At 47.3% G+C, this 12,500-nt stretch overlaps 3 protein-coding genes across 7 annotated transcripts in view; all 3 read right to left on the bottom strand.

Annotated features, from left to right (window-relative positions):
• Positions 1 to 3,461, bottom strand: part of LOC101884216 (acyl-CoA dehydrogenase family member 11-like) — a 15,655-nt gene extending 12,194 nt beyond the window's left edge. For all 3 annotated transcript variants that reach the window (XM_073908967.1, XM_073908974.1, XM_073908964.1), the window contains exon 1: positions 3,377 to 3,461. The gene's annotated coding sequence lies outside the window, so the exon portion shown is untranslated. The remainder of the gene's footprint in view (positions 1 to 3,376) is intronic.
• A 3,542-nt stretch (positions 3,462 to 7,003) lies between these two features.
• zgc:76872 lies at positions 7,004 to 11,344 on the bottom strand. Of its 2 annotated transcripts, none has more exons than XM_073928363.1 (6): positions 11,185 to 11,344; positions 9,447 to 10,404; positions 9,256 to 9,366; positions 8,934 to 9,056; positions 8,591 to 8,855; positions 7,004 to 8,022 (listed from the first exon to the last, which is right to left on the bottom strand). In XM_073928363.1, the coding sequence occupies exons 2-6, from the start codon at positions 10,386 to 10,388 to the stop codon at positions 7,697 to 7,699; spliced, it is 1,767 nt and encodes a 588-aa protein (XP_073784464.1). In that variant the 5' UTR covers positions 10,389 to 10,404; positions 11,185 to 11,344; the 3' UTR covers positions 7,004 to 7,696.
• A 1,077-nt stretch (positions 11,345 to 12,421) lies between these two features.
• The window catches only part of tmc7 (transmembrane channel like 7), an 8,293-nt gene continuing 8,214 nt past the window's right edge, over positions 12,422 to 12,500 (bottom strand). For both annotated transcript variants that reach the window (XM_073908956.1, XM_073908958.1), the window contains one exon: positions 12,422 to 12,500. This exon is cut by the window's right edge and continues 629 nt beyond it. The gene's annotated coding sequence lies outside the window, so the exon portion shown is untranslated.

Below are 12,500 nucleotides of genomic sequence, written 5' to 3'. Positions count from 1 at the left end.
AGACGTGTGAATACAGCAGCGCTCCCATCAGCCAGCCGAAGAGGACGACATCAACAGCTCCTGAAGATCTGCAGATCAGCAGTGAAGTCAGAGTTTACTGCGCCTCAGAGCACAATCCTGACACACGGTGAACACGCCAGTGCTGGTTCTGGGGGGGCAGTGCACCGTGTCAATAAGCTTGCCCCCCCTCTGCCCCCCTAAATTTGGACGTGTATTTTGGTGTTAAGACGCCACGGAGAGGTGAGATCAGCCATCGGCGGCAGACTGCGGAGACATGACTGAGGCCTCTCTCTGTCGCTCTCTCTGTCAGTGGCGGCGCTGCGCGCATCAGTTCCCCGCATCTGTCAGAGGTTCACCCCCGAGTTCACACAGGTCATAGAAAGATTCAACTTCAGTCCAGACCCGTCAAACCCTCATTTTTCCCAGGATTCTCCTGTATTTTACAGTTCTGTCCCGCTATGATCCTGTAAAGGTGTTTTCCCGTAATTCTCCCGTAGTTTCAGTCTTTCTCTGCAGGGCGGCAAATAAACAGTAAAGAGCCGACCCTCCCTATACACAACCCATACCGCCGAACCACCAGGGGCCGCTCCGTGCTCTTGGATGTGCGTCTGTTCTGCGCTTTCGCTTTGTTCAGGCATGAAAACACTTTAAATGAATAGAAAACAGCAGGATTCCCTTCCTTTTCATTACGGGTGTCGTCTCCCCTCCATATGCAATCCTCAGAACAGTCATACAGCGCTGCGTGACTGTCAGCTGACGCGCTCCATACCGATTAACAGACGCCGCTTCCCAAATGCATTCTGTACACGCCATTTGAAGAGGAGCAGAAGTCTGGGTTTTGGGTGAGTGTTTGAACAGACATGTACACATTATTAATATCAGTAATATGTGAAGATGTCCATCTTGGTGGGTTTTATTTTCAAACACAGGTAATTTCATCCTAAATGAGCATAAGCAGTCAGGAGAGAAGTCGAATGCCGTCATTGTAATGTTAGATGTGTGCATTGTTAAAGTGACGCCTCTGTTGTTTAATGTAATCAAACAGAAAATCTAAATAAATGAGAGCTTCATGAGCTGCTCTTACATCAGAGTGAGTGAGTGACACTGTGAACACGCTGATGAGATGAGCTGGATTCTGTTTCATCAGGAGAGCTAGTTTTAACACGCTCATGTGTTTGCTCATCTGTTTGCTCATCTGTTTGCTCATGTGTTTGCGGCTGATGTACACTATTTCTTTTTTCTTTTGTAAATAATAATAATAAAACGCATTACTGACCGTTCAACTGTTTATTTACAATGAAACAGCTCCAAATCAACATGTTTAGTCATTTGGGGAGTGTTTCAGGGGGAAATCTCTCATTATGGTGGGCATTTCCTGATTTTCACATCTCGATGTTGACGTGTGTGCTTCAGTCAAGCTCATGCTGTGAAACACTATCAACATGTCCACTGTGGATTATATTAGACTCCTGCTTTCAATAGCGATTTCAAAACTCTGAACAGGGGAAGTGCTCGACTCTGCAGAGGCCGGTATTGATCAGAGATCGACTGTGCATAGGGTTACGAGAGGAAATGTGTCTTGAACTTGCAAACAGTCGCTAAGTGCTGGAGAACAGATGTAATGCAGTGATCCAGTTTAGTTTTCAGTCCCGCTCATCCCTGCTGAAAAATCCAGCTTAAGTCTGCCCAGGCTGGTTGGCTGGTTTTAGCTGGTTGACCAGGCTGGTTTTAGAGGGGTTTTGGCCGTTTCCAGGCTGGTTTCCAGCTATTTCCAGCCTGGTCTTAGCTGGTCAGGCTGGAAAATGACCAGCCAAATCCAGCTAAAACCAGCTTGACCGGCATGGTTTAAGCTGGATATAGCTGGTTTTGGCTGGACTCCCAGCTTGGATAGGCTGGTCAAGCTGGTTTTAGCTGGTCATCTCCCAGCCTGACCAGCTAAGACTAATGTCTACTGTTTATGTCCCTCATGGGGACAGTCACTTTAGTTATTGAGCAAGACAGTGGGATTCAGACTGAAGTGTCATCTAAAGACTTCACCAGGTTATGTTAACTAGGAGAGTTGGAATAATTAGTCAAGTTGTTGTGTAACTGCTCTGTCCTGTAGACATTTAACAATACACAGTGAATATTAGTTAAGGAGGCTGATGCACTGACCTTAAACCTGCTTATCTTTATTTAAAACTGCTTTAATTCAAGACAAACTGTAAGAAATGAGAGTTATCACGAGTCCAGGAGAATTATCTGTGTTTTACAGCAAACACTGAGGAAATCTCCTGTGTTTGTTAAAGATCATGCGGACATCATTATAATAATTAGCGGAGGCCAAGAAAGACTTGATTAGCATCTGCTGACGTGTCCAGCTGCTGAACTGTGCCCTGATGTACGCCAGTAACAGAAGTGTGCTGTCCTACAACACAGAGTGACTTGTCAAATACATGAACATGGAGATTATTTAGAGTTTTGTTTTTTTAATTAGCTTGTTTAAGAAGACTACAGAAAAAATGACTAATAATCATCGTTTGAGTAGTTATAATTAGTTAAATCATCGTTTGAGTAGTTAGAGCTGTGTTAGTGCGCCCTCATGTGGCCTCTGCATGCGCTGCAGGCTTTATAGAGTGAGCAAATCAACATGTCAGGTGTGCTGCAGTGTGCTCCGCCTGCTGGATTACCCATTCACACACACTGTCATCATCACATGAACTCTCATAACATCACGTCACCTTTATTAACACACACACTGGAGTGTGTTCAGTAAAAGTGTTTCCATCAGTGTATGCGCATCTCTTCTTATCCGATATGCAGTTCCTCCTCATCTGTTATGCGCAGCATTTTTAAGGATGATGTGCATCTTGGCGTTTCCATCAGCCGTGTTGTGTGTTAAACACAGGTGGATTAAACACAGCAGGTGATTTATACATAGGCTCATAGTTCAGCTTTAGCGCAGTCGGTCACTGTTATCTGACGGTGATGAAGGCGCTCAGTGCAGCGCGGAGGCGAGTCGGTGAACTTTCACCTAGTAACGATCAGCTGTCTGACCCTTAACATCAGCACGAGCAGCACACACACACATACACACACACACACACACACACACACACACACACACACACACACACACACACACACATACACACACACACACACACACACACACACACACACACACACACACACACACACACACACACACACACAAGCGATAGAACCAACTTCTGCATCTGTCAGTGAACACACACTGAGGGCTGGAGCTCCAGAACAGCAGACCCGAGCTCAGTGTGCGCACATTACCTGCGTCAGTGATTAATATCCCCGTGTGTGTGTGTGTGTGTGTGTGTGTGTGTGTGTGTGTGTGTGTCAGTATATTGGTGCCGCTCACCGTTCGCTATTCTTCAGTCTCTGGACGGGAAAAACAAACAACCTGAAGCTCGACTGCGACTCTCTCAGCTGCCCGCAAGTTTCTCAAAAAGCCTTGAGCGCATGCTCGTGCTGTGGCGCATGCGCAGTCGATCAACCCCAGCTGACAGCTGAGTGTGTGCGCGAACTACAGAAGTGCAGATGAGGCTCTTCATCTGGGTGATCCACTGTGATGAGCAGTCCATTCTGCCAGAACTGCGGTCCAGAGGAGGGTGACGGGGGAACATGTTGATATGTAACAGCCCTAAATATGAAAGTCAGCTCAGCACAACCCCAGAACCAGATCCACATCAGTTCATCACAACAGTTTAACAGCTAAAGCGTATGAAGAGCTGATGTGGCTGATCAGAACTCATCTTGCGGGAATATGTCAGCAGCACACAGGGGATTTATTCAAGTTAATGTTTTTTTCTAATCAGAGACTGCAGCCAGATTCAGCACCAGAGGAGGAAACACTGATCTCCAGCGGCGGAACACCTGTCTGACCCACACACGACCAGCGCCCAAGAGCTGACCCAGATCCCTGCATTGGCCCGTCCTATAAGTACTATTGTCAGTCGCCCGGAGCCCCGCGATTATCTGAGTGACCCTCAAACACTGCTGTCATATTCACCATGAACAGAAGCTCATGCGCAAACGCGAACGCTGGATTCTCACATGGCGTCCAGCACAAGCACTAATATACACCAGACAGCTCACAACAAGGGCTAGGAGAAAAGATAAGCTCCAGATTTGATGTAAAGATGAGCTCTGTATAATTCATCCATGACATATAACTTAAATGATGCACACAGTACACCACAGCAGTCTGAAATATTAGACACACAGCCAGCATCATCTGCATAACTCCGCCAGCATCATCTGCATAACTCCGCCCACCATCAGCTATTGGGTCAACTAGAATGACGTCACACAGACTCCACACATCTTCTCAGGTTGTAATTTATTTTAGTATATATCCAGTTAAAGAGGTTTTGGAGAGATTTAATTTGGATATCGATTATTTCTGTGATTTTTGTTGTATGGAAAAGGAATCTATTGTCCACATGTTTTGTAATTGTATATATACAAGGATTTTCTGGGTGGATGTGGAAAATTTTCTAAGAAGGAAAACAAATATTGTGTTTAAGTTAAAAAAATTTGATATTTGCATTTATTATTTTAATACATGCAAAAAAATTACCTTTCTGGTACAACTTTTTATTATTTTGGGAAAGTTTCATATACATAAAAAAAATGGACTGGATCAAAGCCAAATTTTGTTCACTTTCTTCAAGAGACTAAGGACTACTGCACAAGTTTGGAAAACATTGTTAATAACAAAGCAAAGAAGACTTGTAATATTTTTAAGGAATATAAGATTTTCATTTACTGAATGTTTTTTATTTATTTTTTTATTTTATATATATCAATATACACTGTGGCATGTATTTTTTTCTGTATAGTATTGTATAGTTATGTACTTGTTAATAAAATAAAAAATAAAATAAAAAAAGGTTGTAATTTATTTACTTTCTTTATTTGATGATTTTGGTAATTTACTGTCTTATGAGCGCTTTATGACTGTTCATGACTTTCCTATTCCCTTTAGAGAATATACAACTGTTCTTAGAGCTATCCCTACAGGATTAATGCATCTGCTCAAAACTCATATACAATACAATACAGCAAATATGAAAGAATCAGCATTAGTACTGGAAGGCTTTGACTTTCATGATAAGAAATGCAATAATAAGCATATTCATCTAATTCTTCAGCAGAGAAATCGTATTGTTCCACGAGGCAAATTTCATTGGGCTGCATTAGTTAATAATATAGATTGGAGATTAGCTTGGTTGTTGCCTCATAAATACTTCCTTCCTAATAAAACTAAAGAAATCCACTTTAAAATATTGCATAAAATATATCCGGCTAACTCATTTGTTTCCAGATATGTTGATTTTCCGAGTAGTTGTGCATTTTGTGGTGAGGATGATGAAACTTTAATACATTTATTTTGTACGTGTGAATTTGTTCAGAAATTTTGGTCTGATCTCATCGTTATTTAAACTCCTCTCCTACCTTTGCACAATCTCTTAGTTTAAAAGAAGTTATTTGTTATTTCTCAGAATCTTCACATAAATCTAAAGAATTTATCTTCAACTTTTTATCTTGTTTGGAGATTTTTTTATACGTAAGCAAAAGTGCACAGCTTCAGTCCCTGCTGTTCCACATTTTCTGATTGAAGTTGACTCACTGCTCAAATCTTTCTGTATTTGTAAAAACAAAACATGTGTCAGATTCCTGATTCTACATGAAGAACTGTGGTCGACTGACTCTCACTCACATTAGCATTAGCATTAGATCAGCATTTAACACTGAGTCATGGTCAGGATCTGAGCTGATCTAGTCGTGCTCGTCATTATGCTGTGTTGTGTCTACAATATCAGCAAGATGAAGATCCTGTGACCCGACTAATCTTAGTCCAGCTGAAATAATCTGAATACTGCTCGTGCTCGCTACTGTCCTGAAACCCTGAGGGTGGGCAAGGCTGCATCAGTTATGTTGTGTGCTAAAGACACAGCGATGTTCACAGGGAGCGAGCCGCGTTAGTGTTTACAGATCAAACATAAGAAACATAATAAAAACCTACAGGTCACAACAGAGCAGGAGAGGAGGCGGACAGCAAACGGAGGATTTTAAACACAGGCCATTATTCAGGACAACAACGCTCATACTTGTGAAAATACATTCAGATTGTTCTTGTGTGCATTGCAGACTCCCGTTAACACTGAACATGTGCTTATCGTCAGCACATTCAGATTAAAGAAGAAGGTCTCTGGTTTGAGTCTCGGCTGGGTCGGTTGGTGTTTCTGTGTGGAGTTTGCATGTTCTCCCCGTGTTGGTGTGGGTTTCCTCCGGGTGCTCCGGTTTCCCCCACAGTCCAAACACATGCGCTATAGGGGAACTGATCAACTACACTGCCCGTAGTGTATGAGTGTGTATGGGTGTTCCCCAGTGATGGGTTGCAGCTGGAAAGGCATCTGCTGTGTAAAACATATGCTGGATAAGTTGGCGGTTCATTCCACTGTGGCGACCCCTGATTAATAAAGGGACTAAGCTGAAGGAGAATGAATGTAAAGTGAATGATCATCAAGTGAACTAGAATGGCCCCGGTTAGGGCAGGTGGATGTTCACATGACCTTGATTAAGCCTGAACTTAAGCCTGAGAGTGAACCTGCGCCTGATCAGGCTCGTTTCCCAACATCAGTTGAGTAACCGAGTTTAAACAATCCTAAATTTGATTTATCAATCCGAATCTGCCATTAATAACCCTGACTAACCAAAGTAAGCCTGGCTTTTACTGTGAGCCTGGTTTGTGGAACAGCCCCTGCCCTCACTCGACTCCAATGAACCGAAGGATTTGCTGGAACTAAACGTACCGACACAACCGCTATTCTCCTCGCGTCTGCGTGACGATCAGGACATCAGCGGCGTCGGGATGAACTTGATCTCCAGCAGGACTGAGATGTCTCTAAACCAGACCTGCTTGGTGACCCTCGACCCGGCCGACCAGCACACGGCGGAATAAAGGAGACGACGCCAGCCAAACGTCACAATGCATTTAATGCAGCGTCATGCAGCGAAAGCGAGCACATGCTAGATACGCAAACCAAAGCGAGCAGAATACATCTGAGGCCGCGCGCAGCAGCCAAGCCCAACACACACCGGCAGAGCGCGTCACCATACAAACATGGGCAGAGTAGCACAGCGCTGATACAAATGTAGAAATGGAGGCCATGCTCAAATCAAAATGGAGGTAATCGATCCTGCTCGTCTGGTCCTGAGGTCATCGTGGTTCTGATGAGTCCGAGAAATGTCCACAACACAGATCAAACACTGACAACACTGAGAGAGTCCCGCCGGCACGCACGCACGCACCGGTGTGTGTGGGGTAGTGTGGGTCACTCCATGAGGTTTGTGTGTTTATGAGGTTTTCTGGGTTGAAGAGGCTGAGTGTGTGTGTGTGTGTGTGCGCGTTAGGTGAGTGTGTGTGTGTGTGTGTGTGTGTTTGTGTGTGTGTGCATCTGATTGTCTGTATTTGTGTGCATATTAATGTGTGTGTCTGTGTGTTTGTACAAGTGCATCTCTGTGTGCATGTGTGTGTGTGTGTATTTGTGTATGTATATGTGTATATGTGTGTGTGTGTATTTGTGTATGTATGTATATGTGCATATGTGTGTGTGTATTTGTGTGTGTGTGTTAAAGCTCCCGGGTCTGATTGTTGAACCTGCTCGTTCCTCTAGGAGGCGGAGCCCGGTCCACTGGCCCCGCCCTGCTCCATGTGAGTGGCGGCTGGTTTGATGGGCGGGGCGTGCTGGTGCTGCAGGGCGTGTCTCTCCAGCAGCGTGCGGTGTGTGAAGGCGCGGTGGCAGACGGCGCAGGTGAAGGTGCGCTCCACGCGGTGTGTGCGCATGTGCACGTTGAGCGAGCTCTTCTGCGTGAAGCGCTTGCTGCAGACGGAGCACTGGAACGCCCGCACGCCCGTGTGCACCACCATGTGCTTCAGCAGGTAATCCCGCAGAGAGAAGGAGCGCCAGCAGATGCTGCACTGATGAGGCTTCTGGCCTGAACACACACACACACACACACACACACACTGTGAGCTTATAACGCTGGACAAAACACAGAACAGAACTTTGCAGAAGCCGACAAACCTTCATCTTTTATTCACAACAACTGTGTACACAAGTGTGTGTGTGTGTGTGTGTGTGTGTGTGGGTGTCTTGCATGATTAGTGTGTGTGTGTGTGTGTGTGTGTGTGTGTGCGCGTCCTGCATGATTAGTGCGTGTGTGTGTGTGTGTGTGCGTCCTGCATGATTAGTGTGTGTGTGTGTGCGTGTGTGTGTGTGTGTGTGGTGTGTGGTGTGTGTGTGGTGTGTGGTGTGTGGTGTGTGTGTGTGTGTGTGTGTGTGGTGTGTGTGTGTGTGTGGTGTGTGGTGTGTGTGTGGTGTGTGGTGTGTGTGTGTGTGTGTGTGTGTGTGTGGTGTGTGGTGTGTGTGTGTGTGGTGTGTGGTGTGTGTGTGTGTCTTGCATGATTAGTGTGTGTGTGTGTGTGTGTGTGTGTGTGTGTGTGTGTGTGTGTGCACTCATCGTGAACTCATCAGTGGTCTACACACAGACGGGTCGTGCGTACCGGAGTGGATGAACATGTGTTTGCTGTAGTTCTTGCGGGAGCGCAGTGATTTCCCGCAGTGGCTGCAGTCGAAGGACGTCTCGGAGCCCGTCGGTGTGAAGCTCGGACCCGCAATGCATGATGGGGTGGAGGGGGGCGGAGCTGGGGTCAGGGGTGCAGGGGGCGGGGCCTGCTGGCACGAATCAGCTAAGTTGTCGATCACCATGGGTCCGCCCACAAAGAAGGAGGAGGACTGTGATTCGCTGGCGGGAAACTGGAAAAGCATCTGAGAAAACACAGAGCTGATGTAGAGCGAGCGAGCGAGCGTGTGTGTGTGTGTGTGTGTGTGTGTAAGTGCTCAGACCTGCGCTGCGGGTGGAGACGGAGGTTTGCTGACTCGAGCTCGAGGGTTAGAGCCCAGAGACTGAGGGTCCGACTGAGACCAGAACCCCCCTGAGAAGACAGACGAGTCCTCGTAGAACCCAGCCTGAAACACACACACACACACACACACACACACACACACACACAGTGAACAATCACTCTCCCCCTCACTCTTACTCTCACACACACACACACACACACACACACACACACACACACACAGTGAACAATCACTCTCCCCCTCACTCTCACTCTCACACACACACACACACACACACACACACTCTCTCTCCCTCTCTCACCTGTGTGTAGCTGTGCTGGTGTGAGGTGTTTCCTCGCTCGTCCATCTCGAATAGCCCCTCCCCTTCCTGCACACCTTCGTTCTTCACCACCACCTCGGCTCCGCCCAGCACCTGCATGCAAACACACACACATTAGCTGACAAACCTGGAGCAAGGAGTGTGTGTTTTTGGTGTGTGTGTGTGTGTGTTACCTGCAGGCGCAGCGGCTGTCTCTGTTTGCGTGTGTGTGCAGTCTGCCGGTCACGCTCCGCCTCTCGCTCCGCCTCCTGCATCTCTCTTTCCTCCTCTTCGCTGAAGCGTTCGACTCCGCCCCCGAGCTCCGCCCCCAGGTCCGCCCCTACGCTGCCGTACTCCACGCCTCCGCGTTCGTTAGCGGCGATGTTCTGTCCGCCGCGCTCCGCGCTCAGCATGTAGATCTCCTGCGAGCAGCTGCTGGGCTTCAGCATGGCCCCTCCCCCCGCCACGCCCAGCCCCTCCCCTCTGCACATGGCCCCGCCCCCTAGCTCAGCGAGCGGCATCAGAGGGCCAACTCCGCCCCCCTCCAGACCGCCACCATCCCCCTGAGCCCCGCCCAGAGCGGCCGCCATGTCGGATCCGCAGTCGGCGGCCATGTTGTAGGCGTATCCCTGCAGCGCGGCGTTCTCGCGGGCCTTCCCGCCGTCAGCCTCCTCCTGTTTGGGCAGAGCGGCCCCCAGGGGCCCGACCCCGGCCCCTCCCCCTGCTGCAGCGGCGGCGGCGGCCTCCACGGCGGCGCGGCGCTGCGAGATGATCTGCGTGCACTCGTCGATGACCGTCTTGATCTGCAGGATGGAGGCGGCGGTCAGGATGCAGAGCGCCTGCGAGTGCAGCACCACCAGCGACCCGGAGTACATGAAGTCCACCAGCTGCCGCACCGTCTCCGCAGGCACCAGCGGCGGCACCGAGATCTCCGAGTGCCCCAGCAGCAGCTTGTCCTGGAAGAAGGGGCTTCCGGCCGCCAGCACGCAGGCGTGAGCGCGCAGAGACGCGTCGTGGATCCGCACCGTCACGTCGCAGAACAGCCCTTTCCTGCGCTGGGACCGCAGCGCCTCCAGCACCGACTGACTCGAGTTCTGCAGGTGGATGTAGTGCACGGCCTCCGGAGCCGACGCCATGGCAACACACGCCTCTCTGAAAATACACACACACACAGAGGTATACACAGATGAAACACACACAGACACACACACACACACACACAGATATACACTGATGAAACACACACACACACAAAGATATACACACAGAGAGGTATACACAGATGAAACACACACACACACACACACACACACACACACAGATATACACAGATGAAACACACACACAGATGTGCAGTAGGGCTGCAGCGGCACAGGTGTGTCTGATTGGTCACTGCTCTGGAACTGACAGTAATGAACACTGCTGCTGAAGCTGAACTCCAAACACAAGACGCGAGTGTGTATCGGTCACACACACAGTGCTGCGCAAGACGCGAGTGTGTATCGGTCACACACATCTGTCCAACTTTGTAATGATGAGTCCTGTTCTTCGGCAGACGACAGCTCCTCCGTGCTCCATCATCACTGCAGGGTTTATTGAGCAGGACTCAGTCTGAGCTCAGCTTCACTGTAGTTTAACTCTCACTGTCTCGCAGTTTACTCGACATCATTACTGTCATTGATATAAATATAATACAACATATACTGATATACAGGGACAGACCTGTGTGTATATACTGAGACATATAACACACACACACACACACATATATGTATATATACACACACACACTCATTATAGATATACTGTAGTGCAGTAAACATGTACACGGATAAACAGAGACAGCAATACAGTAACGCGCGCGCGCGCGCGCACACATCTGCAGGATCAGTGTGACACCTACAGTAAGCGCAGAGCGGGTGTGTGCGTTACCTGTGTCAGGCTCACCTGAGGATGTGTTTAGAGCGCACACACACACCGCATCACCGCTTTAACACCGAAGCGCAGTTTATTAGCGGAGAATCGCGACGCGAAGCTGCTCTGCGCTCACGGGCCGCGACGTCCGCAGACGGGCTGTCAAAATAAGAGTCCCGGCGCCAGACGGAGACCTGTCAAAATAAGAGTCGCAACAGCAGCTGACGGTCCTTCAAAATAAAAGCCCGCTACTACTGACACTGCGTGTGCGCCCCTCCACACAATCCTGCTTGCGCCACTGATCCCTCTCAGAAACACAGATGCGTCTGCTCTTCTGCTTCACTGTGTCATTATAATAACAGCATGCTTGGCATTTTAATACAATATAAGCTGTAATAATGATCTTATCTGTGGTCAAAGCTCTTTTAGTTCCTGTTTGTGTTGATCCTCCAGGTTTCTCTGTAGTGCAGTGATGTTCACTATACTCTACACACTGTAAAGTGATGAGCTGCTTAAAGAGAGTAAACCAATGGCCTTAAAAGCAACAAGTTGACTTTATAAATGTAAGTAAACCCACTGTAAGTTGAAACTGTTAAGTTGAATTAATTATTAGAATTTGAACTCAATAATTTAGTCAACCAATCCCTTTTTCCAATGTATTTTAGCACGTCTGTTTCCAAATAATTACTGTAATTATAACAATATTACATATTTGAGCATCATTAAGTCTGTATGATGTACGCTTATAGTCTGTATTGAGTTTAGTAGACACACTGGAGCAGATTTACTACTGTTACTGTCATCCTGACGAGATACAGGAAAGCTGGGAAACACCCAAATATAATAAATGTGTATTTGAACAAAAGTGAACAGTTTACTTTAATTTTTAACAAAGTGAGTACAATTAGCATAATTATAAAGATTAAGTCAACTTAACAGTTCCAGCACACAAAGGGTTTACTTGCATTACTTTTGTAAAGTCAACTTGTTGCTTTTAATGCAATGGGTTTACACACTTTAGGAGCGAATCACTTTCTACAGTGTGTGATGCGCTCACTGTGGAGACCCGGACTGCAGAACACTGCACCGCCATACACTGAACACTGCATGCAGAACTGCATCATGGGTAATGTAGTCTGTCATCTCTCTCTCTCTCTCTCTCTCTCACACACACACACACACACACACACACACACACACACACACACACACACACACACACACACACACACACACACACGTTCCACACAGAATAAAAGGTGTTTTTTGCACACAAACAGTTTATTTAGACTGAACACACACACTCTGCTGAACATCAGTATTTCTGATCAATA

The sequence above is a fragment of the Danio rerio genome, chromosome 1, assembly GCF_049306965.1.
Source record: "Danio rerio strain Tuebingen ecotype United States chromosome 1, GRCz12tu, whole genome shotgun sequence".
Classification (NCBI taxonomy): domain Eukaryota; kingdom Metazoa; phylum Chordata; class Actinopteri; order Cypriniformes; family Danionidae; genus Danio; species Danio rerio.
Note: the sequence above shows the minus strand (reverse complement) of the source record. Positions and strands in the feature narration are given on the sequence as shown.

Excerpts from the sequence above, each read along its gene's own strand:
- zgc:76872 (XM_073928363.1), bottom strand. The coding sequence starts at position 10,388 with ATGGCGTCGGCTCCGGAGGCCGTGCACTACATCCACCTGCAGAACTCG. Across the intron at positions 9,367-9,446 it reads GACAGCCGCTGCGCCTGCAG|GTGCTGGGCGGAGCCGAGGT; the intron begins GTAACACACACA and ends GTTTGCATGCAG. Across the intron at positions 8,023-8,590 it reads ACACATGTTCATCCACTCCG|GCCAGAAGCCTCATCAGTGC; the intron begins GTACGCACGACC and ends GTGTGTGTTCAG.